The sequence below is a fragment of the Antechinus flavipes genome, chromosome 2, assembly GCF_016432865.1.
Source record: "Antechinus flavipes isolate AdamAnt ecotype Samford, QLD, Australia chromosome 2, AdamAnt_v2, whole genome shotgun sequence".
In the NCBI taxonomy this organism is placed as follows: domain Eukaryota; kingdom Metazoa; phylum Chordata; class Mammalia; order Dasyuromorphia; family Dasyuridae; genus Antechinus; species Antechinus flavipes.
Window position 1 is genome coordinate 642,920,947 of NC_067399.1, and position 27,750 is coordinate 642,948,696.

The 27,750-nt window shown below is 45.4% G+C and overlaps 1 protein-coding gene across 1 annotated transcript in view; it reads left to right on the forward strand.

The window, feature by feature from the left end:
- The first annotated feature begins 2,477 nt into the window (after nt 1-2,477).
- The window catches only part of INSYN1 (inhibitory synaptic factor 1), a 56,041-nt gene continuing 30,768 nt past the window's right edge, over nt 2,478-27,750 (forward strand). Inside the window, exons 1-2 of the mRNA XM_051982323.1 lie at nt 2,478-2,866; nt 3,466-4,242. Of these exons, the coding sequence (XP_051838283.1) occupies nt 4,060-4,242 (183 nt within the window). The 5' untranslated portion in view covers nt 2,478-2,866; nt 3,466-4,059. The remainder of the gene's footprint in view (nt 2,867-3,465; nt 4,243-27,750) is intronic.

Consider the following 27,750-nt stretch of genomic DNA (forward strand, 5'->3'; position numbering starts at 1 on the left):
AAACTCTTGATGAAATGAAAGCCATTCCCCCTTGTCTGACTTGCCCCAACTTGTTTGAAAATTATTCATTTGTTCAACAAGTATTTATTTAGTGCCTTTTTATATGCCTGGTATTGTGGCTGGTAACTTGAGGTACATACATACATACACACAAAGAAACTCTAAAATTGATGAAATACCCCTTGGAGACAGAGCACTGGGCTGGGTTGTCTTAATGGAGCTTCCAGGATATCATAGACTTAGCTTTCAGCTTTGTAAATTAAATATATAAAAATAATTTAATAATAAAAATTAGTAACTTGACCTGAGACTTCATTGAGATAAGGAATTCACAGATAAGGAAACTTCTTTTCCTAATGGAGGGTTGCACCTTTGACAACTTATAGTCTTAATCTACAGGAGTCCTTAAGCAGAAATTAAAATGTAATGACCCTGTGTTTTAAATATTTTAATAACTATATTATACTATGATGGGTTCCCTTAGAATCTTATGCATTGTATGTATTTTAAAACATTATTCTGAAAAGTGGTGCATTGACTTCACCAGCCTTCCAGAGGGGTCCATTAAAAAGAAGAGAGAGAGAGAGAGAGAGAGAAGAGAGAGAGAGAGAGAGAGAGAGAGAGAGAGAGGTAGGGGGAGGGAGAGAGGGAGAAAGAGAAATTCCTGTTCCTTCCTGGTCAGTATCTGTCAGAGAGGACTATATAAACCTAGGTCTTTCTAGTACCATGGCCAGCTCCCTGTCCACCAGGCCACCATACCTCTCCATCAAATAAAAAAACAAGTACGATTTTCAGAAAGTTATATTCTATATCTCCACACCTCTTGAGGTTGTTACCCATTTGTACTGTAGCGAGTTCTCCTGGCTGTAAGGTACGTGACACCTGGATGCTGCTTCCAAGTTGGTGTGATTGTGGGCAGCGCGAGGAGCACGCTTATGCAAAAGCCCCTACCAGTTTACTAGCACATCTAGAATTCCACCATTGACGGTTGCTTCTTTTGGGCACTGTCTCCAAAAGGCCCCAGTTAAAATTCAGTTACCTGCAAGAGAGAGAATAGACGGACCCTCAGATTCCATTAAGACTACTTGGGCGATTATTTGATCAGATTGGCTACCGGGGCCGAGAATCTTCCCTTCCTCCCACCCACCGCCAGCCTGGTGGGGAGGAAACCGGGGGTCAGAAGCAGTGTGTGTCGCTTTAAAGGTTCCCCGCTCGGCTCGGCCCGGCCCCCTTCTCTGACAGTGCAGAGAGGCTGGGCTGCCTTTAGCTGAGCCATCGCCCAGAGCTGCCAGTCTAGCAGGAGGCAGAGCCGCCCGTCCGCTCGCCTGCCAAGCCGGCTCCCTGGCACCGCGGTTCTGTGCCCGTCCCCCCAGAATCAGGGGACAGGGAAGATAGCGGCCCGCGGACTGAGAGGCCTGGAGAGATCCCATTCTGCTCTCCCCATCCTCCTCCTCCTCTTCCTTCTCTTGGATTTGGAAAGGCACTGCACGCCGTTCCTGTGGAAGGAGGAGCGAGTTCCCGTTCCCGCAGCCCCATGGCTGGCTTCCCTTGCGGATGGGCTGGGAACCCAGGCATCCAGAGTTACCCAGATCGGCTCTGCTAACAACCTAAGGGTGTTGAGGAGTTAAAACCCCAAAAGGAGGCTACAGAGCCCCAGAGGGGTTCCCTCCTCCGCTGGGCTCCCCTTGGGGCCCCCCGGAGCAGCGCAGCGCAGGGCGCGCAGTGACTGTGTGTGTGTGTGTGTGTGTGTGTGTGTGTGTGTGTGTCCGCGGGCGCGTGTTCGGGTGCGCGCGTGTTTGTGATCTGTGGTGTGTGTGTGTGTGCGTGTGTGTGTGTGTGCTGTGAGTGTGCGCGCGCGCCGGGGTGCGTCCCCCCCCATCCCCACCTCCGCCCGGGTCCAGGCTCTCTCCCACCCCCTCCCCGCCCCCACCCGCACCCCGCAGCCCGCTGAGCCCGGCGGGAGTAGGAGGACGCGGACGGCCCCCAAGAGGAAGAGGACGCGGAACCGGCGCCCCCGGTGCCGAGGAGCTGTGTGGCGCGGTGCAGCTGGATCCGAAGGGGGATGGGACACAGCGGCGACCCCCGGTCCCCCCGCCCCACGGAAGCGCCCCCGATCGCCCACCCCAGTTGCCTGCCGACGGTCCGGGACCAAGCTTCCGGAGCTGGCCTCGCCTGATCCCGGCGGCTGCCCATTCCTCCGGTTGGATTCTGGATCCCGCGCGGCGCCAGAGGCTCGCTCCCTACTGACTTTGGCTCTCTTCCGCCCGGGACGGGCCTGCCGCTTGCTGGGCTTCCCGCCGGCCCCGCCGCCCCTGCCGTTCCCCGCCGGAAATGTCCGGGTCACCTGTGGCCTCGCGCCCCGGCCCCGCGCCGCGGTCCGCGCTCCCGCTGACTCCCTGCGGGCCCCAGCATCCCCGCGGCTTGCCCCGCGCTTCTTCTCCCTCCGCCGCCCGCGCTTGAGTCTGTGTCCGGACCCAGTGCTCCAGTTTGGGGCAGGGGATGATCGCTGAAGGGATTTGTTTTTCCCGGGCCTTGAAAGGCAGGGGCCGGGAGACTCGTTCCTAGCCCTGGACCGGATTTGAAAGCTGGGGTATTTTTGTTGGCTTTTTTTTTCCTTTCTTGGAGAACGGAATTCTTCGCCCCCTCCCCCTTCCAGCTGGGCCAGTTGTTGGCCGCTGCTTAGAGAAACGCGGGGACTGGTCCGAGCAGCTCCTCTCCCTTTGAACACACACGCGAGCTAGACACAGCCTCGACCTCCCTCTCCCCTCCCCTCCCCCAATCTTTCAGCCAGTGGCCCGAAGTGGGCCCCGGGTCCATCCCATGCCCTGACTTCGAGGGCAGCTCTGGCGCCGCCCGGACCTGGCTGGTGAGTCCTGGGGGAGGGGGAGGGAAGGGAGAGCTGGGACAGGCCCCGAGTTAGGGTTGTCCTCTTTGGGATCTCCTCCCCCGCCCACCCCAGAAGGAGGGCCTAAGAGGTGGGGAAGGTCTACGAGAAAAGGGATTGGAGAGGGGGAGACTCATTTCGGAGGGGGGGGAGAAGAGCAGGAGGGCAGCCCATCTGCAATTGAGGGGGATCTTCCTTAGGCCCCAGGCCTAGATGGGGGTGTGCAGTAGGATTGTCCCCCTCCAGCTTCTTCCTTTGAGCCTGTGAAGCCTTAGATCCCTTCTCCTGCTGCCCCCTTGCAGCAGAGTTCTGTACTTCCCAGTCCTCCTCCCCTCCCCTTCCAAGCCAAACCAACAGAGGGGACAGGTGGAGGGAAAGAGGAGTTTCAGAAAACCTCCGGAACTCCTGCCCATTTTTCTTGCCCTGGCGAAGACGTCCCTGTCACTCGGGACCGTGTCTCTGTCCTCCTCGGGAAACCCCTACTTGTTCAGAACAGTGTGGAGAACGGAGGGTAGGCCCTGCTGCATCTGGGATCCTGTGTCCTGATATCCCGCGCTTCCCCTCTTCCACTTCCAATCCAGGACAGACTAGGAGTTTGGGGGCTGTGGCTGTCACCTCCTCATCAACATCCCAGGGCCAAGGACATCACAGTGCACGACCTGTTCCCTTTTGATCTCTCAGAAACCATTCCCCAGCCCAAATCTGGCAGCCATCCCCCTGAACCAGAGTGGGGGGGCACTACTTCAGCAAGTGGACAACAGAATCCATCCCGGAGACACACATATCCCCAAGCCCCGGCGCTGGGCTCCTGCTCCTGTTTAGCCTTCAGCTGAGTCTTGAGGGCTGCAAAGCTGAAACTTTTAACCCCTTCACTGGCCCCCCCTCTCCACTGGACTCTGCCCTTACTGGTCGGTCTCCTGCGCTCATTCTCCTCCCTCTGGGAGTCTCTGCCCCATCAGGTGAGCAGTCCCCAGACCAAGGGAGGAAGAGGAGAAAGAGCGGAGGGAGTGGGACCTGGGCTGAGATCCGGTGGGTGTGGGCTGGGGCTGGGGCAGCTGGGGGGGGTGCCGTTAAGATGTGGAGATCTCCCTGGCTGAGAGGGGCTCCAAGGAGGCAGTGGCAGCACGAGGCCCAGGGAGAGCAGCATGGACAGGCCCGTGGCAGCGTGGTGAAGCATGAACATCCGGAGTGCCCAGGACCACGGGCAGGCCAGTGACAACCCCAGTGGTGGCGGTGGAGGCAGCGGCGGTGGTGGTGGTGGAGAGCGAGAACGAATTCGGATGCGAATGAAGATGGTCATCGGGCAGCTGGAGGGCATCCTGCAGGAGCTCAAGGAGGTGGCTAAAGAGCTGAGAGAGGTAAGGATGGGGGGGACACATGTTGGAGGACCAGCCTCTGCCTGGAGAGGGCCAAGAGCCAAGCTAGGGGGAAGGGATGGGGGTGGGGGGCTGGTTCTCATCAGGAAAGTAAAGTCAACCTTTTTTTAGTTTAATTTCTTTTGCTCTTTAATTTAACGAGGTACAAAGAGAGTGTGTGTTTATTGTTATAAATTTTGACAGAGGTGGCTTTTAAGCCCCAATTAGTATAAATGTCTCCTATCAAGGCTCCCTTTTCAAAAAAAAGCCTTCATTTATGGGGTGCGGTGGGAAGAAGGGGAGAAGAAAGTGGTCTCTTTTCTGAGAAGCCCAAACCCTAAAAGAGCTGTTCATCGCAATTATAGCCATGTCCTATTAGCCTGATCTCAGAGAGAGCAATCTTGTATTTACAATGGAGTGATGAGTTAACCCTTTCAGGACCCACTGACCAATGGTAATAACCCCAGCACCGCAGAGATCAACATTACAAGCTTATTCATCCAGTGAGTTGATTAAATTCAAACACAGAGAGAAAAAAACTGTTGCCATGCTTCAGACTGACCACCCCCTTTGCCCCAGAGCCACTCTCCCTACACTGAATCTCTCCCTACACCAATCCCTCATCCATGGTCAGTGCCTTACACATGTGTGTCACAGGAGACATCATGCAAAAAAGTAGATGACCGAGTGTACTCTGTCTGCAATACCAGAAATACAGTTTAGCTCCTGAAGGTGGAAAGGAAAGGGCACTATATTTAGAATCAGAGAATTGAGTTTGAATTCAGCTCTGGCATTTATTATCCATTTGACTTTGTGCAAGTCACTTACCCTCAGGGCCTCAGTTTCCCATTTGTCAAATGGAGGAGGAATAGAATAAATTACCCACAAAGTTTCTTTGAGCTCTAACTGTACCTAACAATGCCCCACTGACAGGGCTCGGGAGTATTCCTTCTTCGAACAAAGGAAACTGCATTTTAAGGATATGTAAGGTCTGGGAAAAGTCAAGTCATTCCTCCCCAGAATGGGGATCAAACCTCTCCTCCTGATTGGAGTCTGAGGAGTTTGGGGGTCTTATTTAGACTAATGAGTGCGTGGCTAATTGGGACAAACCTTACGAGTGGGAAGAAGGGTATCCTTGCTGACCATCCCTTTGGTAGGAACTGCCCCAGGGCAAACTGTCCAATTAGACTGTATCTTGATATGATATGTGGGCTGAACTCTTCCTCTCCCCCATCTGTAATGATTCTGGGACTAGAGATGTAGAAAGATAAAGAAGAGAGAGGAAGGAGGCAGGCAGAAATACTGAACTGAAGGGCAAAGGATTGCCCAGAATGGGGGGAGGGGGGGAGGCACATCTTGAGTAATTGTTATTACTCAAAGGTACTGGTTACTGAGAAACTTTGCAAAACACAGAAAACCGAGAGAGAGAGAGAGAGAGAGAGAGAGAGAGAGAGAGAGAGAGAGAGAGAGAGAGAGAAAGAGAGAGAGAGAAGGAGGGAAGGAGGGAAGGAGGGAAGGAGGGAAGGAGAGAGAGAGAAAAGAAGGGAGGAAGGGAAAGAGAGGGAGGGAAGGAGGTAGAGAAAAAAGGAAGAAGGGAAGGAGGGAAGGAGAGAGAGAGAAATGGTCTGTATTCCCAACATCTCAAAGAAATGAAGTGCATCTATCCTTGGCCCTGCCCCACCCCCCACCCTTGGGGAACATTAAATCCCTAACTGCATGACCCCCCCCTTTCCCTAGCTATTAGTTCCTAGTAGTTAGCTGGATCTGCCCCCAGAGTGACATTTCTGCAGGGCCAGGTGGGTTTTAAGTAAATGTAGACTCCATGTAACCAGGGTCCCGGAGGGGGGGAGAACACATCAATTGAGCTAGAATGATGGGTCCCGGCAGTCCTTTCTGCAGCTTCCCAGGCCTGTCAGTCCCAAAGACTGGCACTAGAAAGAGGGAAAAGCTGCCACTTTCTAAGGAAGGAGAGAGATAGGCACTAATGTATAGGCTGCTCAAATGGACCTTTCAAAAAGATGAAATGGAGTACTAGCTGTGGACCTTAGATTTGTGGTGCACCCAAGTCACCTTTCTGGGGATGATGGCTCTTGGAATCACTCCAAGGCACCTTTGCCTTTGGCCCTGAAGCTTTCTCCTTTAACCTGTGCTTTAGGAATATCAATTTGGCAGTTGTTTGGGGATTAGATTGAAGGAGAAGAGAAGCTGAATGCAAAGATACCTTTCAGGAGATGTTGTAATAACCCTGATGAGATGAGATGAGGACCTGAACTGGAGTGATTTTGATATGAGTGGAGAGAAGAGGAGGAATATTAGAGATGACGGGGAAATGGAACTGACAAAACTCAGCAACTGATTACAATACAGGGGATGTGGTCTGTCAATTGGAAAATATTTATTAAGCACTAGTGCTATGGTAAATGTTGGGGATACAAAGAAAAAAATTTAAGTGGGTGCTATTCAAGGAGCTGACATTCTAAAGGAAATAAAAATACCATGTAAATACAAGTAACCCAGTGTATTGGTGCTGGAGTCAGGAGGCTTCAAATCCAGCCTCAGGCACTTATGAACTATGTGATTCTGAGCAAATCATTTAATCCTGTTTGCCTCGGTTTCCTCATTTGGAAAACGATCCAGAGAAGGAAATGACAAACCGTCCTTCTAATTTTGCCAAGAAAAACCCAAATGGAGTGGACTGAATGGACATGACTGAAACAACTGAACAGCACCAATAATATACAAGTAGTATGCAGAACAGTAGTCAGTAATCTCAGAGGGAAGGCCCTAGCAGGGGGGAGACTTGGAAAGGCCTCCAACTGACAGTGTGATTTCAGCTAAATCGTGAAAGAAGCCAGGAGACAGAAAAGAAGGGAATGAGCATTTTAGGTATGGGAATAGCCAGTGAAATGGCAAAGAGTGCCATGTGAAGTATGATCAAGAACATAAAAAGACTGATGTTGCTAGATTGCAGACTATATGGAGAGAATAAAATGTTTCTAATTCTAGAAAGATGGGAAGTGGGCAGGTTGTAAAGGTGATAAGGGTCTATAACAGAAGTAGCAGTAGCAAAGAAGAGAAAGGATTATCTGTGAGAAATGTTGTAAAGACAGAGGCAAGAATACTTGACCATAGATTGAATATATAGGGTGAGTGTGGATGAGAAGTGAGGAGAACACTGAGGTTTTGAGGGGACAATGAGGAAGAGTAGAGTCATGGATTACAAATATAGGTACAGAGAATGATGGTCCCCTTTATAGAAACAGAGAAATTTCCTGACCTAGGGGTGGATTGAGAAGGAAAGAAAGAATTCTGGACATGATGAGTTTGAACGATCCCTGTGAAAATATTGAGGTGGAGATGTTCAATAGGAACTCAAGAGAGTTATGAAGAACAGATATGTAGGTTTGAGAAGCATCTGCATACAGATGATAACTGAAACTATGGGAGCTGGTGAGATGACTGAGATAGTCCAAAGAAAGCAAAGGACCCAGGCCATCTCGTATGGTTCTCTCTCCCCTTCCAGAGGACTCAAAGAACCACAGTCAGGAATTTTTCAAATATAGGGTCATGGCATCAGATGACCTCAGTGTTGGAAGTGACCTCAGATGGGTTAGACTTGTCTAACCCATCCTTAAGCAAGAATCCTCTCTATATCTTATCTCACAAATGTTATACACCCTTTGGAGGTAGCTAACTGAAGCAAGACATTGAACACTGGACCTTGAATCAATGAGTTTAGAAACAGTCTCAGACACTAGTTATGTGATACAGAACAAATCATTTAACCTTTTCCTTCCTCATTTTCCCCATCTGTAAAATAGTGGTAATAATAACATTTACCTCCCAGGATCATTTTAAAGATAAAATGAGATATTTGTAAAGTAGCAAAGTGCCTAGCATATAGTAGGTATTAATAAATTATTTTGTCCTTTCTTCCTTTGAAGGTCCTTAAAGACCTCTAGTAGAGAGGGATGGGGAAGCATCGTAAGGCTGGACAACAGTTCCTGTGAGAAAAGGGTTGAAGAAGAAAAGATATTTTTGCATGGGGCAATATGAATCAATGATGTGACAGGAACCCCCTCTCCCAAAAAAGGTTATTGTGATCATAGGCCAAAGAACTAAAGAAGTGACTATCTCTTGCACCCTTCCATGGGTGGACCACATCTAGAGGATTGTGGTCGGCTCTGGACCCCAAATTGTAGGAAGGACATTGACAAACTAGTGTGTCCAGAGGAGGAGGATTAGTATGATGAATAGACTAGAGAATATGCCCATGTAAGATTTTTCAAAGGAACTGCTGGAGAAGGGAAGACTTAGGAAAATACAGTATCTAATTTCATTAGTAGGGATGTCATGATGAAGGAGGATTGGGTCTGTTTGACATCAGTATATAACATTAGGAATTCCAGTGGAAGAATGGGTTCCAGAGAAGAAAATCTGGACTTGTCTTAGGGGAAATTGTCTAACTTTTGAGCTATCCATTTGTGGAATGGTTAACTGAGTGACCATTTGTCAGGTGTCTTGTAGGGGGAATTATTGTGCAGGTATGGATTGGACCACATGGCCCCAAGGTTCCTTGCTGTTCTTTTACTGTGTCTTGATGATAGATCAATTTTATTTGTGTTGTCCTCCTGGGTATCTATCAAACCCATTCCTTCAATAGATCCTGGCCCCTTGTACCTACTGCCTTTAATCCTAAACTGTGTAGTAATGACCTGGTCATGGTGCTCCAGTGACTGGGGAAATTAGAGGCTCTGGGAAGCAAATGGTTTCCTCTATGTCCTTCTTCTCAGCTTAAGGTTCTGGGCACCAGACTGTATCAGCAGAGTGGGTGGAAATATGGAACATCTCTGTCTCCACCTCTATCGCCTGCCATTAAAAGAAAGAAGAGAGAAATGAAAAAGAACAAAACCCACACACAAGCCAGCAGGGGCAGAAAGAATCCCTATAGAGCTCTCTATAGAATCTCTGGGACAATATGGCAGATAGAGAAAACAGATCTGATTTGGTGTTTCTCAAATTCACAATCCAAAAGGTGGCTATGTTGGTGTTAAGTCATCTAACCCTGAAATCATCCTTTTCCTCCTTTCCCCTCCATCTTTCCTACCAATCACCAAAGCTCTCAGAATTGACCACCCAGGTCCCCCTGGAATTATTCACAGCCCCAAGCTGAGCTTGGGTCTTAAGCTCAAGAACTTCTAAAATTCATCCTAATAGCTAGCATTTACATAGCATCGTAAGGTTTGCAAACCCTGCTATGCCATGATTCCTCACTACTAGCTAGAAAGGACTTCAGAAATCATTGAGTCCCAGTCTGGACTTGAAAGATGGGGAAATTCATTATATGTCAGCCATCTTAGTCAATATTATTTTAGTCTATTTAAAAAAAAACATACAGTATGAGATTGGAATATTTCTGTGGGGTATAAAAAATGATCACTCGGTGGAGTAAGAAAATATGGAAAGACTTGGACTTATGAAGGGAGATGTTCTCCATCTTCAGAGAAACAGAGGACAAAGAGGCATTGTATGGCCTTACAGAGATATATATATATATATATATATATATATGTATATATATATATATATATATATATATATATATATGTATGTATATGTATATATATGAATATATGTGTATGATAATAGATACATACATATATGTATGTAGAGATACATTTGTGTGTATATGAATTGTGCATATACATATGTAGTTATATATTTATGTGTGTGTGTGTATGTGTACACACACATACACACACATTATTTCAGCCTTTTTGGGATGAGGCGAGAAAGGGAAAAAAAAGAATAAAGTAAAAAGTGCACAGCAGAGAACAAAAGAAAACCTACAAGGAAACAAGGAAAAGATGGATATCTCTAAACACAGAGTGTAGAATTTATTATGTAGGCTTTCTTGAAATGGAAATTTATTGCTTTATATTTTGAATCCTCTCTCAGGTTCTGCTGTGCACATGGCAATGGTTATTTTTTTCCCTTATCCTATTCTGTACTTAAGTTTAAAATAAATTTTGAAAAATTTAAAAAAGAATGGTGGGAAAATTGAGGACCAGAGAAAGGACATGAAGTCACACAAAGAATGAATGGAAAAACCTAAAGTAAAAAGCACTTTACTTCCCACTAATCTATAATTCTCCAGGATGGCAGTGAGCTAATCAGAATCTTTTCAAACATTTTTATAATAATAGCTTTTTATCTTTCAAAATAGGTGCAAAGATAGTTTTCAACATTCATCCTGCAAAACCTTGTGTTCTGATTTTTTCTCCCTCCCTCCTGTTTTCCCCACCCCAGACAGCAAACAATCCAATATTGGTTAAACATATGCAATTCTTCTAAACATATTTCCACATTTATCATGCTGCACAAGAAAAATCAGATCAAAAAGAAAAAAATGAAAAAGAAAAAAGCAAGCAAACAACAACAAAAAAGGATGAAAACACTTGTGATCCACAACCAATCCCCATAGTTTTCTCTCTGGATGCAGATGGCTCTCTCCATCACAAGTTTATTAAAATTGACCTGAATCACCTTATTGTTGAAAAGAGCCAAGTCCATCAGAGTTGATCATCATATAATCTTGTTGTTGTATACAATGTTCTCTTGGTTCTACTCACTTCACTCAGCATCAGTTCATGTAATTCTTTCTGAATTTTCTGAAATTAGCTTGCTCATCCTTTTTTATAATACAATAATATTCATTACATTCATATATCATAACCTATTCAGCCATTCTCCAACTATTCAATCTAATAAACTTGGTTCTTCTCAGAATGGAGAACTATATTAGGCTCATAGGAAGACACAAGGTTTAAATAACAAGATCTCTGCCCTCATGAAGCTTTTAGTCAAATGGAGGGATAATGCAGATGCACATAACTTCCATTTGTTATAATACTCATGAGGCAGAATAACCTAAAGACTGGGGGAATCCATAACAACAACAACTAATATTTATATAGTGTTTTCCATGGCACTGTGCTGTTATTATTTGACCTTCACAATTCTAGGGAGTAGGGGCGATTATAATCCCCATTTTCAGATCAGGAAACTGAGACAGAGTTGTGACTTGCCTAGAGTTATTAAATTTGTGTCCATGGTTTTGAACTCAAATCTCTCTGACTCCAGATTCAGAGTTCTATTCATGGGGTAGACCTGGATTCAGGGCCTGCCTCTGACAGAAATTATCTGGATGAGCCCAGCAAGTCCCTCACTGCTCTAGACCAGGGCTTCTTCCACTTTTTCCACTTGCAACTCTTTCACCCAAGAAATTTTTACATGACTCTGGGCATTTAGGTGATTTATTTATAGATGATAAGTCATAATTTTGTGACACCCCCCCCAATTACATGACCCATATGGGATTGAAATCCAAAATTTAAGAAGCTTTGTCCTAGACATCTGGGAGATTTATAAGATGCTGACCAGTCCTGGTAGGGGAAGTTTACTTACTGGAAGTTTCCTATACCTGTGAAATCAAGTCTGGTTGGGAAAAAAATCAGTACCGAACAAAAAGGGATTATAAAGCAATATTGTCTGTGACACCTGAAAGGGAAAATGGTTGTTGCCCATGAGGAAGAAAGAAGACTTCCTAAAGGACATGAGATTTCCAATTCGATTGAATTTAACAGACATTTATTATGTGCCAGGCACTGTGTAGTGCTGTAAGCCCAGGTGTTGGGTTATAAAGTATAAATGATGCTGCCTTCAAGCAGCTTACATTCTTCTAGGGATAGGATGGAGACAATCAATGTACCAGAATTGGTTGGGAGGACCAGAATGTTCACATGTCAGAGGCTATGCTTAGGAAATGATCTAAGAGAGTTAGCATCCCAGGGATGTAAAAAGGAGATGAAATGTCATGTCCAGGAAACATCAAGTCATTCAATCTGGCTGCTGGAAATTGGGCTTTAAAGACTGAATTGGGATTCAGCTGGTGAAAGAAAGAATGCAAACACTCCAGGTACAGGGAGAAATGTGTCCAGGGATGGGGAGATGGGAAAACTCAGGATCTAGACAGAAGCTAGAGGGTAGTGTGCTTTGGTAGGAGCCAGGAGGGCTTAACTAGTAAGGCTGGGGTTGGCTGATGGCTTCCCAACAAACTATTTTCATTTTAATGAGGTCTTATGGAAATAGTAGCAAGCCAAGTCCTAATGATGGATATTCAGGAAGAGCATGAAATTCCTTTTTTTTTTATACCCTATTACCCAACGTAGATGTCCTGTTCTTTGGGCCATGTCCAAAGTCATCCCCAGAGGAAGGGTTTCCCAAAGCCATTCTGTCAATGCATTAGCCCTCATTTTAGGGTCTCTGGTCAAAAGAGTGAGCCCAAGAAACAGGGAAGAACAAAGATTTCCAGGTGTTTTAAGAAGCTCCATGAGGAAAGCAAACCATCAATAAGAGCTGACTAAAGAGAAAGGGAAGCTGAGAATAAAGGCATTTTAGGAACACCTGGGCTGCCTGTCCATGTGCTTGAATGGGAAGTGGGGACAGAGAGAACCAAGTCCTTCTTTTTTATCCCATGTGCTTCTACCAGAATCTTTGGCAGGTTGCTAAGGCAACAGGAGTCTACCAGATAGTAATGCTGCCTAGTGCTGACAGGTCTCCAAACTTCCCTTCCTCCCATGACCAAGCAAGACCAGAAGAAGGGCAGGACTGGCAGGAGACTTTCAATAGGCTTGGTCAGCCAAGTAATCGGTCAGAAGGGAAGGCAGCCACAGTGTAGGAGAAGGATAATGAGCCTGACTCGTGACCCTGAGAAAGTCCAGCCCAATCTCTGGGTCCACCAGGAACCATCACAGCCTCGAGCTAGATCTGGATCTCAGACTCAAGAACTTGTCCAATTGCCAAATGGCTGCATCAGTCCAAAAAATCTTAAGGGCCCTGGAATGTAAGAACCCAGGCTCATTTGAATGGATCCTGGAGGAACCAGGTGGCCAAAGCTTTTTTCTGGGAAGCATTGAAGCCCAGGAATAAAGATGGAGATGGGGGAGGAGAGCTTCCAGAGCCTGATATTGGACCCTAGGAAGAATGGTTGATAGCCAATAGAGCATTCCTTTGATGTGTGCATTTGAGAAACACCAAAGCAAACCTGGAAGCTCTGCAGAAAACTCCAAGGAGCTCTTTCTTCTTGTGTGGTGGAGAAGAGGAGGAAGGGACAGAGAAAGTAAAGGAGGAAGGAATGGTTATCTTTTTTGACAGGGGGAGAGTTGGAAGGGTTCTTCCCATTCAGCAGTATATTCTCACAGTGAGCCTTTCTTTGGGCCTCTGAGGAATGGGGGAAAACAGGAGGCTATCAAGAGAACAAATGGGAATCAAGATTCTGATAAAATGTTTCTAGAGGTCATGATCAGCATCTGTGGTGGGGAAGACAATTTTAGGATTATGAGTGTTTGTGGGAAGAGGTAGGTGCTGAATGGACATGAAAAGTTCCCATTTTTTCATATTTTATCAAAAATCAGGGCTGATCTATGCCCAGAAAGAGGACTGTGGGAACTGAATATGGATCACAACATCTCACTCTTTTTGTTGTTCACTTGCATTTTGTTTTCTTACTCATTTCCTTCCTTTTTTTATCTGATTTTTCTTATGCAGCAAGAGAATTGTGTAAATATGTTTATACATATTGGATGTAACATATATTTTGCCATCTAGGGGAGGGTGTGGGGGGGAAGGACAAAAGTCTGTGCAAGGGTCAATGTTGTCAAATTATCCGTGCATGTGTTTTGAAAATAAAAAGCTTTAAAAAAATTTTTTTAAATCAGGGCTGCTGACTTATAGGACAGAAAGGCAGCATGAGGGCACCATGTCTTTTTCTCATTCTGAGCCTACCCAGAGGCAGCATAAAAGTAAGGAAAGCCCATTCTGTGACGGTGTTTGGACTGGTTCACTACATGCAAGTAGCAAGGCTCTTTCTTTTGGTAGGAGAAAAAGCAATAGAGATGGAAGCAATAGTTTTGTAGTACATGCAGCTCTGTGGGCCTGTTGTGCCTGGGTGATCATTCAGTCAGTCAACCAGCCTTTACTTTGTTGCAGCACTAGGCTAAGTAATCACTGGAACTTCAAAAAAAAAGGCAAACATTGGGTAGCCTTTTTCTTGAGAGTTTCTGTTCAACAATAATATATTATTAACACACATGTTTATTAAGCGTTCAGTTGTACCGGCCAAAAGATTGAGCACAGAGAATTCCCGGTAGTTGGCAATGGTGTTTCTGTGTCACCAGGCCAGGGACAGCTCCCAAAGCAATGAATATCTGAAGTTTCCTGTGCAAAAATTAAATGGATGCACTTCCATTGAGGGGTTGTTGTGTGTCCTGCCTGGTACTTGGTACTAGGGAAGAGGAGCTAAAAACAAGACCACTAACGGACATCCCTAGCCAGAGAGACGAAACTCAGAAAACCCAGTAGGAGCTTGAACCCTAGGCTGTCCAAGAGTAATGGAGCTCTTCAAGGAGAGGCTGGATGACCATGGTTTGCATATGTTTCTGAGGAATTTCCCACACATGGATGGGCTGGACCAATCGGTCCCTGAGATTCCTCAGTTCTCTGCTATTCCAGCTTTGATTAGTGGGTGTTTTCTTGGGGCTCAAGAGGTCCCATAGAGCTCTGGTACCTTTGGCTGATATTCAGCAACTGTGAGGAGAAAGTTCCTGCAGAGCCCTTGGTGGAAGGCCCTGCTTCTGAAATAACATACATGTGTTTTCCACTGCCAGATTTGGGCCCATTCTGGTCTCAAGTTTAGGTGAGCATCATACTTCAGCAGCAGAGCTATTCCTTTAAGAAGGAAGGAAAGCATTAAAACCAGGTGAGACATCTCTGTGGCAGAGATTCATGGCACCCAAGAGAAAGCTGAGGTCCCCAGAGAAGGAGAGTAGCTTCCCTAGGCATTCTGACTTCCAGATGAAGGCTCCGAGGAGTTAGTTAGGAAAGGCGCATCAGAGCATCCTCCATGTCTGCATGTCTCTCTCTCTCTCTGTCTCTATCTGTTTCTGTGTCTATCTCTCACTCTCCCCCTGTGTGTCTCTGTCTCTCTTCATCTCTCTTTCTCTGTGTCTCTCTGTCTCTCTGTCTCTGTCTCTCTCTCTGTTTCTCTCTCTCTGTCTCTCTGTCTCTGTCTCTCTCTCTCTCTCTGTTTCTCTCTCTTTGTCTCTCTCTCTCTCTCTGCCTCTCTCATTTCTCTCTCTGTCTCTGTCTCTCTCATTTCTCTCTCTGTGTCTCTCTCTCTCTGTCTCTGTCTCTGTGTCTCTGTCTCTCTCTGTCTCTCTCATTTCTCTCTCTCTGTCTCTCTCATTTCTCTCTCTGTGTCTCTGTCTCTCTCTGTCTCTCTCATTTCTCTCTCTTTCTCTCTCTCTCTCTCTGTCTCTCTCTGTCTCTCTCATTTCTCTCTCTCTCTCTGTCTCTCTCTGTCTCTCTCTCTCTCTTCTCTCTCTCTCTCTCTGTCTCTGTCTCTCTCATTTCTCTCTCTGTGTCTCTCTCTCTCTGTCTCTGTCTCTGTGTCTCTGTCTCTCTCTCTGTCTCTCTCATTTCTCTCTCTCTCTCTCTCTCTCTCTCTCTCTCTCTCTCTCTCTCTCTCTCTCTCTCTCTCTCCCCCTCCCTCCCTCCCGATAAAAAAACACAACTCTCCTCAACATAATTGTTAACCTGATCTCCCCTAGTAAGACAATACCGAACCACTGCTCCCACACCAACCTAAAGTTCTGACTTGGCAAACAGCCTACAGAATGGAAGAGGCAGCCCTTGATGTGATTTAAGAATGGGCCTGAGTGTCAGGAGACCTGTATGTGAGTGTGGGCTTTGCCTGCCCTATTACCTTGAGCAAATGGCTCTCGCTCTCCGCCCCTTAGTTTATTCTTCTGAAAATTGCGAAGGCTGAACCATTCCCACCCTGGTAGCTGTGAATCTCAGAGCCTGCTGAGGTCACAAGGCCGTACCTAATTCAGGGACACAGAATTGGGGTAAATTATGAGTCTTTTTGGAGGAAGTGAGTTTGTGACCGAATTTTGAAGGAGGGAAGAAGGGCCATGAACGGTCAGAGAGGCGAAATGAGACAATTCCAGGCAGGTTTAAAGCTGGCGTGTCCAAGGGACCAGAGGGAGCTCAGGGTAAATATTGTCTTGCCCTCACAGGTGACATTGGTTAGATATCAAAGGGAAAAGAAATATTAAGAAAAAATAATTCACATTTCTATAGCAGCTTTCAGTTTTCTAAAGCAGTTTCCTCACCACACAACAAACCACGTGAAATAAGTAATTCAAATATTATATCCCCATTTCACAAACAGTGAAACTGGGTCACATACAGCGATTAAGTTAGAGCTAGAGCTCCCATTCATCTTTTTTGACTCCAAAGCCCTTGGTCTTTTCACTGGCCCTTATTGCCCCCAAAGCCAGGCAGAGAGAGAGTCCAATGAGATCTGCCATGACTGGCGTTCTGGGAGACCCCAACCTAACAAGTCTGATTGGGGAGCGCCGATCCTTAAGGTTACCTGAAGCTTCGAGGAGAGAACAGGCCCCTGACTCTGTTCTCACTTCCACCCCTGCCTTATCCCATGTCGGTCATGGGATGCACGATAGGCTGTTTCCCATTCCCCGGGCTTAGCTTCAGTGTCGTGGTGTTGTGTGTTAAATTTCAAGTCAGAAAGAACTGGATTCAGATCCTATTTTTGACACTCAGCAGGTGTGTGACTCTAGACAAGACCTTTCAGCGCTCGGCGTCTTTGTTACTCATGGACAAAATGGGGTGATCGTTAAGTGCTACCTCGGTGTTCTTGTGCACATGGAATGAGATAATGTATCTGAAACAAGGCTTTGTGAGCCTGAAAGCACTACATAAAGTTGAGTTTTTATTGCTGTTATGGAGAGCCCACAGGGTATAGAGGAGAGAGGGCTGTGCTCGGAACCAGGAAGACCCAACATTTATATCAGCCATGTCACTTAAGGCGACTACATGCCACAGAGAATAGAGTGCTAGTCTGGAATTTAAAAGACCAGAGTTCAAATCCAACTTCAGGCACTAATTGGATGATCCTGGGCACATTAATAATTTGTTTGCCTCAGTTTTCTCAACTGTAAAATGGGAATAATAAGAGCATCTATTTCTCAGGGTTGTGAGATAAAATTAAATCATATTTTTAAAGCTCATAGCACAGTAACACTCTGCCTGTGTGTCTTTCTGTCTGCCTCTGTGTGTGTGTCTGTCTGTCTCTTCTCTCTGTCTCTGTGTGTCTCTTTCCCTTCTTCCCTCCCTCCCTCTGTGTGTCTCTCTCCTTATCTCTCTCTCTCTCTTTCTCTCTGTCTCTCTCTCTCTCTGTGTCTTTCTCTCTCTCTCTCTCTCTCTCCTCTCTCTCTCTCTCTCTCTTTCTCCTCTCTCTTTCTCTCTCTCTCTTTCTGCCTCTCTCTGTGTCTCTCTCTCTCTGTGTGTCTCTCTCTCTTCTCTCTTCTCTTTCTCTTTCTCTCTCTTCTCTCTTTCTCTTTGACTCTCTCTTTCTGTCTCTCTCTTTGTCTCTCTTTCTCTCTCTTTCTTTCTCTCTCTTCTCTCTTTCTCTCTCTGTCTCTCTCTCTCTTTGTCTTTCTCTCTCTCTTCTCTCTTTCTCTCTCTTTGTCTCTCTCTCTCCTCTCTCTCTGTCTCTCTTTCTCTCTCTCTCTGTCTCTCTCTTCTCTTTCTCTCTCTCTTCTCTCTCTCTCTCTCTGTCTCTGTCTCTCTCTCTTCTCTCTTTCTCTCTCTCTGTCTCTCTTTCTTTCTCTTTCTCTCTCTCTTCTTTCTTTCTCTCTCTCTTTCTCTTTCTCTTTCTCTTCTCTCTTTCTGTCTCTCGCTCTCTCCTCTCTCTCTGTCTTTCTCTCTGTCTCTCTTTCTCTTTCTCTCTCTCTTCTCTCTTTCTCTCTCTGTGTTTCTCTCTCTCTCTCTCACACACACACACACTCACACACACACACACACACACACACACACACACACACACACACCCCTTACTTATTCCCACTACTGGCCTTTTTTCATTTGCCACTGTGGAAGCTGAGACACCAGCCAGGTACTCACAGGCACAGAGAACAGTGGCAGCCAAACCTTGCCAGCCTGGTAGTTCAGTCATATCCCTTCTAGGTGATCGTTTCCTCCCCATTCTCACCTTGTAGAACATTAATATTTGGTGACTTGATGGGGTTCCTTAAGCTTTTTCTGCTCCCTCCTCCTCTCTCCCTTTCCAGATCTCACCTGCCCTTCAGCCTGCCTTACATGCCAGCACCTCCAGGGAGCCTTCCTAGACTAGCCTGCAGCCCACACTGACCTTCTCTTTCTCTGAATTCACAGAGCACTGAGTGCCTGGACCATACGGTCCGCTTTTTGGTTATCTGCCTTTGTGTTGCTCTCCAAGCATTGTGCTTGGGAGCAGTCTCCCGAGCCAGATTAGGAGGTTCTCAGGGCTTGTCTCCCCCCAAGGAAAGGCCCTCTGGGTCTTCTGCAGAGCCTCGCTCTCGGGGCTGAGCAGGGACATCTGGCAGGCTCCCTCTCGGACTCGGGACCCAGCCCTGTGACCAGCGCCGACATGAGTGGCTCATAAAGGATGGAGAAGTTGGTGCAGGTGGGCCGGGGCAGCAGACCTGTGGCCGCTCCAGGTGTTCGCAGGAGCGGGAGCGGTGAGGGCCGATCCTTGCCAGTCCGACCCGCCATCCTATCCCTGCTGAGCGGCATGTGAAACAAAGCTGGGAAAGCCACCCAGAGTGCCAGTGCTAGATAAATGTGTCCAGGCAGGAGCTGGGAGGCGCTGGGACCGCAGAGCCTGTGCCAAAGTGGGTCAGCTCCATCATCCGCAGCTCAGCAAGAACAAAGTTGAATCTCCCCCCTCCCTCCTTTGTTGTTCCTCTCCTTCTTCCCCCCCACCAATCTCCTCATCCAGACGGATTCACCCAACCACTCTGGCCAATTAGTCAGGGTAGCCGAATGGAAATCATGAATCACGGCTCTCTCGTCATCCCCCCAACATCCCAGAAACATAATAAATAACATAATCACAGAATTAAAAAATAATCATCGGTCATAAATAATGCAGTTCCCCAATTACATAACCCAGCTGCCCACGGAGCCAGAGAGGCAGGAGGGAAAAGGAGGCAGAGGGGAGAAATGCTTGGTCAGGCGAGGTAAGAAGGGACTTGGAGCTGCCAGGGGGGAGGTGACTACAGGGGTCATTGCTCCCCCGAGCCTGTTGGAAGCCTCCAGAAGGGAGGGACACACGTTCTGCTTCTTAGCTTCAAGGGAGCAGAAGCCACAGGGAGGAAGTGGGAGTGCAGGGAGACTGGAGCTGAAAGGCTAACTGGGAGTGCAGGCACTGAACAGCACGCGTGGAGAAGGGAGGCCGAGGACCAGATCCCCTTCCTGATGATAGTTCCCTCCTCTGGCCCGGCCCGCTCCCTCCTTTCCTTCCTTGTAGCTCTACTCGCCCAGATTTGGGCTCCTTGCCCTGGTGCAGCTTCACTGAGCAGCCACTCTCCCATCCCAGATGGGACATGGCTGCAGGCCCAGTGCTAACGCCCTGGGCTCTTGCTGGGATGCTTGGGAAGTTTGTAATTAACTGTGCATTCAGCTAGGGGACTGAGGGTCCCCACGCAGTCATGTAAAATCCCAAAGTCTCCCTCCGTCTCCCTCCTTCTCCCAACTAGGAGCTCAGCACCCTCAGGTGCCTGAAAGGGAAGCTCTGACAGCCCCATTCTTTTGCCACAGGAGAGACTTTAGCGTGTTCTCTCCTTTTGCACAATTCTCAGGATAAGATGCTAAACCCACAAGAATGGGAATGGAGGAATTTCAGGTGGTCTGAGAGAAGGGGAGAGCAATATTTCTAGACCTTCCTTCCTGATATTATTCCAAGTTGGCAGTACCCACTCTATCTAAAGATAAGGCCATTTTTTCCCACAGTCCCTTTTAAAGACTAGGTCTCCTTATCTAGACTGGGGCTATTCATGGACCAAAACTATTTCTGGTTAACATAGGAGCTTGGACCTGATCCATCTCTTACATGGGTATATGTGCCTTTCATTAAGCAATCTGGTGCCCCCCCTTTCCATTTCAGGGAATGTCCAGTCAGTCTGGATGCCCAATCAGCTTGGCTCACTGTAGCGCAGAACTCCCAAGCTCAAAGATCTGCCTACTGTATAGTCTTCCCAGGGGCAGAGGTTATGGGCACCTAGACTTTCCGGGGGGAGTTAGTTGCCACTAGGTTTTTTATCTGATCAAATATTCATGCCATAGTTCTTTGTATAAGAGACCAGGGCTTAGAGTTGGAGCATTTGCGGTCTCCTTCAAATAGATGAACAATTTTGTAAATGGGTTTTCTTTTCCCCGGCTTCCCCGTGCTATCCTATGCTCTCATCACTATGAAATGGTGAAGCTGGTGCCTTATAAGGTATTGGGGGAGGTGCATCTCCCTTTATCCAGAGCCCACATATCTGCCACCTTTGTACCAAGGTGAATCAAGCTGCTCCACAGCCCACAGTCTTAGAACATTGCTTGGGGCACTTGAAGTTTAAGTGATTTTTACTTAGGATCATTCAACTAATATGTGTCAGAGAAAGAACTTGAACTTAGGCCTTCTTGGCTCTGAGATCTGGAGATCAACTCCAGATATTTTGTATATGGGGAAAGCAAAGCCCATATATGGGAAATAGTGAGCATGATATCCAAAATCCCTCCACTTCCACCCAAGCAGTTTACCTTTCTCATGATGGAGCTTCTCTGGACTTGATGCAGAAACTGTCAAAGGTCCCCAGACCAGATCACCTTTATGGAGAAGGTTAAACTAGACAACATCCAACATCCTTTACTTTACTCCTTCCATAACAAACCTATCAGTTGGCCACTTTCCCCTATGGATGTGATATAGGAATGGGATTCCCTATTTGATAAGACCCTTCAGTTCTTCATATCTCAGTTTCCTCATCTGTGAAATGGAGATAATCCCTGCTTAATTTCATTAATTGTTCAGTAGCTAGAGATTTCTGCATTTCTGTTCCCAGGCACCCAGACCCGGATTAGGACACTAGAAGGATATCCAACCTGTAGAATATAAATTTCTAGAAGGCAAGGACTATTTCTATTTTTGTCTTTGTATTCCAAGTGCCATGGAGAGAGAGTGTAGTTAATGATTAGAGAACTGGTCTTGGATTCACAAGGCTTGGGCCCATCTCTAAAACATACTTAATACTTAATAAAAATTTACTGAATTGAATCCTTTTGGAAGGCAGTCAGCCTAATTTTAGACTTGAAGTCAGGAAAGCCCTGAGTTCAAATCCCATCCCTGATATTTTTGCCAGGATCATTTAATTTCTCTGAGGCTCAGTTTCCTCATATATGAAACAGGGATAATATATTTAGATCTCGTGAGGATAAAAGGAAGTAATAAGTGCTTTTGCAAAGCATATAAATATTGATTTTCCTCAATGGCTTCAAAAAGAACTTCATATTTTAGTCTTAGACAGGTAGCCTTAGCACCCTGGACAGTGCCATGTTTCATCATGGAAACCTCCATCCATAATCGATAATACACAGGTTCATAGAATTTGGTGCTCAAAAGGGTCTAAGAAAAATTTCAAAGAAATCATAAAATCTAGCTCCTTCAAATATACATATTTAAGTAAGGAAATAGGCCCAGAGAGAAGCAGCTTCTAAAAAGTCATACTGGTAATATGTAGGAACCCTGGGATTTGAGCTCAGGTCTGCTGGCTCCAAATCACTCTTTTTACAGAGAATCTACTCTCTTCACTGAGTATCCAGCCTTATTCTACATATTGCAGGAGGCTACAGGGAAGACATATTTTAGTTGAAAAGATGGAAGGAAGGAAATAAAGACCTACTATGTGCTAGATACTATGTTAAACACTTTACAAATATTATCTCATTTGATCCCAATCCTGGAGGGTGTTATTATTATATCCATTTCACAGATGAGGAAAGTGAGACAGAAACATTTTAAGTAACTTGTTCAGGATCATACCTAATAAGTTTCTCAGCAGAGATTTTAACTCAGGAAGATGAGTGTTCAAATGGAAAAGGACAACATACATATAGCTATGTACGCAGAAGATATATGTAAAGGGAAGTGTACTAGGTATGGTACTAGGAATGGGAGTTGGGTTGTTGAGGATGTTGAGGTCTTCTGAAGTAAATGAGATTTGAGCTGAGTCTTGTTGGAGGGTAGTGGGTAGGTGGAATTAAGGAGAGGGAGAGTTCTAGACATGACAGACTATCAGTGAAAAATAGTGCCATTTGTGAGTAGACCAGTATTGCTGGGTCACAGAATATGGAGAAGAAAGTCAAGTTTAAGAAGACTGGACAAGTAATAAGGGGTCACATTGTGAAGTACTTTAAAAACCAAACAGCAGATTCTATATTTGAGCCGAGAGGTAATAGGGAGCCACTGGAGATCACTGAGTAGCAGGATAATATGGTTAGATCAGAGCTTGAGGAAGATTTTTGGCAGCTAAATAGAAAACGGCCTGGAATGCAAAGGAACAGTGAGACGACCCAGAAGGCCATTGCAGCGTTCCAGCATGAGATGACAAAAGCTTGCATGTTATGAAGGTAAAATGAAAAGTCAGCATCCCAGTGAGAAGTTAATCCAAATAAGGAGCCACGGATAACACTAAGGTTTTGAGCCTGGGAGGCTGAGAGGATGCCGGTACCCTCAGCAACACTGTGGAAAAGGGAATGATTAGCGTAAGTACCAGGATCAGCAAAGAAAGTGACCTGATTAGAGTTTAATGGGATGTATGCAAGAGTATTAATAATATTTTGGCCAAGACAGTTGTTAGAATCAGACTGTGGAGGACTTTGAATGCCACGCTAAGCCTGAATTGTAGGCAATGGGGAGGCACTGGGAACTTTTGAGTAGGAGAGTGACATCATGAAAATAGTGTTTGAGAAGGACCAGTCTGACAGCTATGAAGAATGAAGTAGTGAGGGACACAAGCCAGTTCGATTAGCTGCAGAAATTTCCATGAGGGAAATTGGGCCCAGACGAGGATGCTGGTGAGAGGAATGGAGGAGGCAGCAGAGCACACTATTGTCTGGGGGCAGAGAACTTACGTTCAAATCCTGCCTCTCTGATCTACAACAAGGCTCTTACCTTCCTGTCTGAATTTCCTCGATTCTAAAATAAGGATGAGGAAGAGGAGGACAAGGGAGGTTACATGACTTCCAAGTCCATTCATCTCAAGATCTGAAATTCTGAATATAAAGGAATAAAATTTTGAAGGAATACTTGGAAAGGTGAGAGCTGGCTGAGCTCTCAGGATTCACCCAGCTCTAAGAATTTGTGATTCTGTTTGTTGAGCTCTCGCAGGGGAAAGCTGGGAAATAGGGAGAGCCAGAAAGGAAGAAGAGAAGTATTCCCCACAGACCTCAGCCTTCCTTCCCAAATGTTTATCCCATTCTTATCCCCTCTAGTTAAGGCAGCTCATAGCCATCCCTTCCATGCAGCAGCCTCAAGAATTCTAGACGGAGCAGAGAAGTTTCTAGGGAGAATGGGGAGTCAGAATTCCTGACTCCCCAGGAAACCTGGATTGTAGCTCTTTTCTAGGTTGCAGTTTCATTACTTATAAAATGAGAGGATTGGGTAGATGATATAGGAAGGCTCTAATTCTAATTCTCTCTCTCTCTTCCCGTCTCCCTCTCTGTCTCTTCCCGTCTCCCTCTCTGTCTCTCTATTTCTCTGTTTCTGTCTCTGTCTCTTCCTCTTTCTCTCTCTGTCTCTCTATTTCTCTATCTCTCTGTCTCTCTGTGTGTGTCTCTTCCTCTCTCCCTCTGTCTCTGTCTCTAGTATGTCTGTCTCTGTCTGATTCTGTCTCTCCTTCTCTTTCTCTCTCTCTCTCTCCCCCTCTCTCCTTTTCTCTTTCCCCCACCCTCCCTTCTCCCTACCCATCTCTCTCTTTCTCATGTGTATATAATTATTCCCCTGTACTCCGAGACAATCCTGAATTACATGTAGACAAAATGATTATTAAATCTTTGAGGGAAATCACACATTCCAAGTAACCTAAAGTAGAGAGGCAGGTGGTGAGGGGCTCCCTGAATTAGCCCCACGCCCACACTGTCTGCTTTTCCATGCCCCAAACCCACTCTTCTGCTTCTCTGTCTGGGGCCGGCCTTCATGGTAGGCGGAATACACAGCAACGAATGTTGCTTCAGTTTTTGAAAGGGGACCAAGAAAGACTCTTCGCCTGCAGATAGCTCCGCTCAGTTCAATTCAAATATTTATTAAAGTGTTTTCTGTGTGCAAAGCACTATCCTGGATGCTAAGAAAGATCTGAATAAGGATTTACACTGAAAATTAACATTTTAAATTTGGATAAGACATGGTCCCTGCCCTCATAAAGCTTCCATGACAGAGAGGCGGTACTAAAACCCAGGAATAGGTGGGAAGGGCATTGGAGAGGTGAAAAGTTAAACCTCAGTGTCCTAAAAGCCTGAAAGAAAAGGATATTACTGGGCAGGAAGGGAAAGAAAGCAGATCAGAGAAGGAGCAAGGAGGGAGGCCTGGCCTTTAAAGGCTGAAAGCCCCATCTGGCCTGGTGCCTGGAATTCTATCAGCTTATTTCCCTTTAGGTTAACAGTCATTGAAGACCTCTGTTAATAATAATTATAGTAATAATGGCCACCAGTAATATTTGTACAAATACTCCTATAAGGTTTTCCAGGCACTTTTGAACCTTACAATGACTCCGTGGACCACAGGCGTTATTATTCCCTTGGGGCACACAATGGGATGAATGATGGGAAGGCACTTTGGAAAATGTTAAAGTAGGGCCTGGATGGGATGGACGCTTCGACTCTCAACCTTGATTTAGGAGAGCCTCCGAGGCCTGTTTTAGTTGTCCCAGGAGAGCCAGCTAAGACAATGAATCTGCCGGGGGCCCTGTGTGCAAGGAGAAAGTCCCAGATCTGAAATGGTCGAGTTCCTGACCCTGGAGCATGTTAAAAAATTGTTTGTGTTTGGTTAATGGTTTGGGGTAGGAGTGGGGAGGGGACAAAAGGAACATTTTGTGTGTGTGTGTGTGTGTGTGTGTGCGTGTGTGTGTGTGTGTGTGTGTGTGTGTATTTGCTGGAACTTTTTAGAATTTCCATCTTTGGGAGCTTTTCTCTTCTGCTACTGTATGATCTTGGTCAAATCATTTCAGGTCTTGTCTTCTCTCCACTTTATGCTCTTAAGCAAGTCACATTTTCTCTGAACTTTGGCCCCATCATCTATAAATTCAGGGACTCTTAACCTTTGTTGTGTCATAAGCCTCTTTGGAAGTCTGGATTCAGAATAATATTTTTAAATAATTGAAGTAAATTCTCAATTTCCGTTAGAGGAGGGTAGAAATAATGTTAGAATGTTTTGCCATCCCAGTTAGCAGACCCATGAAAATCTGTCCCTGGATTCTTTGGAATTCTCAGGTTAAGAAATTCTGGACCAAATGATCTCTAAAATTCTTCCAACACTAGATCTGTATTGAAATCTCTCTTCCCTGTCCCCTCTCCCATTTGCCCCATCTCTTGCTCTGGCTTGTCCCCACCTTGATTGGCCCTACCTCCAACCTTGGTCACTCCCTTCCCAAATTTTTTTTACTCCATTTGGACTTTCCAGAGAACACTGTTACATCTATGACATAATCTGATGCCTAGATTCCTGCACTCTAGCCAGAAATAATAAATATTATGCCCAGTTTGCAGATGGGGAAAAATTGGGAACAGGAAGGTAACTTGTACAAATTCATACAGCAAGAGCAAGGACTGGGTCCTAGATTTCTACAGTCAAATTCAGTGTTTTGGTTTTTTCTATTACCCAGTGAGCACCCTGAGTATCATCATTCCCTTCTGTTCTCAAGTTGCCTCCAATCTAAGTGGTTGATTTGAGACTAACTTGGGTTCCTAGGCAGGACAAAGGGTATACTGACAGGGATTTGAATATATCTTCATATGACTAAGTGTCAGCAGATATATACGTGTGTGTATGTATGTATATATACATACATAAACACATATACATATATATGTGTGTGTGTATATATATATATATACATATATTAAACCTATAATTAGATCTATAACAAAGTATTGGACCTTATGATCCCCTGAGGGAAACCAGTTCTGGGAAAAGTAATCCAGAGGGACAGGCTGAGATCACACAGATATTGACTGGCTGGGAAGGATTCTGGGGTATATAGCCCAGAAGTGATTTTTGAGTTCAAAAAATATTTCTTAAGTACATACTGTGTGCCAAACAGCTGTATTAAGGGCTAGAGACATAAGACAAAAATAAAATAACTCTTTCCTTGAGATAGCATTTACTTGGGGAAAATGGTTCACAGAAATTTTTATTTATGTGTGTGTGTATATGTATATATTGTATGTATGCACCATGTGTATAGATACATATTTAACTCAATGCAAATTAATTATAGAAACATGGGAGTTAAAAGCTAAGGGAATCAAAAAAAGACTGGTTGTACAAGGTGGCTCTTTAGCTGAGTCTTGCAAAAATCTAGAGATTTCAAGAGACAGAACAAGGGGAAAGAATCCATGCAAAGAAACAAAATGGGGGGTGGATTGTCATGTAAAAGGAACGTCAAGAAGACATGGAATGTTGAATGTGTAACAGATAGTAATACGAAATTAGTCCAGGAAGTTTGGAGCCAGATGTCACAGGCTTTCAGTGTTGAGCTCCAGAGTCTGTTTTCCCCTAGAGACAGTGGGGAGTACCTGAATCTTCTTCAGCTGGAGAATGAGAGGGTCACACGTGTGCTTTAGGAATCTCATGTTGGCCACGATGTAGAAGAAAGACTAGAAAGGGAAGAGCCCAGAGGCAGGAAGATCCATTAGGAGGCTATTGGAACAGTCCGTGAGAAAGGAGCTGAACTAAAGTAGTGGCTGTATGATGGGAGAGAAGGGGATGGAGGTGAAATGTGAGGTGAGAGAAGTGAGACTTGAGCACTGATTGGATATGTGAGGTGAGGGAGAACTCAAAATGACAAGTTGTTGAGCTGAGTTACTGTCACTCAAACCTGGAGCTGGAAGAAACTCAAGAGTTCTTTTAGTCCAATCCTTTTCTTTTTAGCAGGAAGAAACTAAATTTTAGAGAGTTTATGTGATTTGTCCGAGGTCACCCAACTAATAATAGTTATTATTCTTCAACCTTTAAATAATAGATTTGCAAAATATTTTCTTCACAACAATCCTGTGAAGTGAGTATGAAAAGTAACCCCATTTTATAAATGAAGAAACTGAGGTTCAAAGATTTTAAAGTTATTTAAATTGCCTGAGGCCATTGAACTAAAAAAAAAGTGCCAAGATGTAGGATTCGAACCCAGTTGCTATGCAAATATATTTTCTCTAAGAATTTGTTGCTTCTTTCATTTCCCCAACACCTCACTGCCTCTCCAGTGTTTCACTTAACATATAGAAGCTAAATAGTACACTATTCCAAAGTCCGATTCTTTCTGTACAGCAAAATAACTGTTTGGACATGTATAC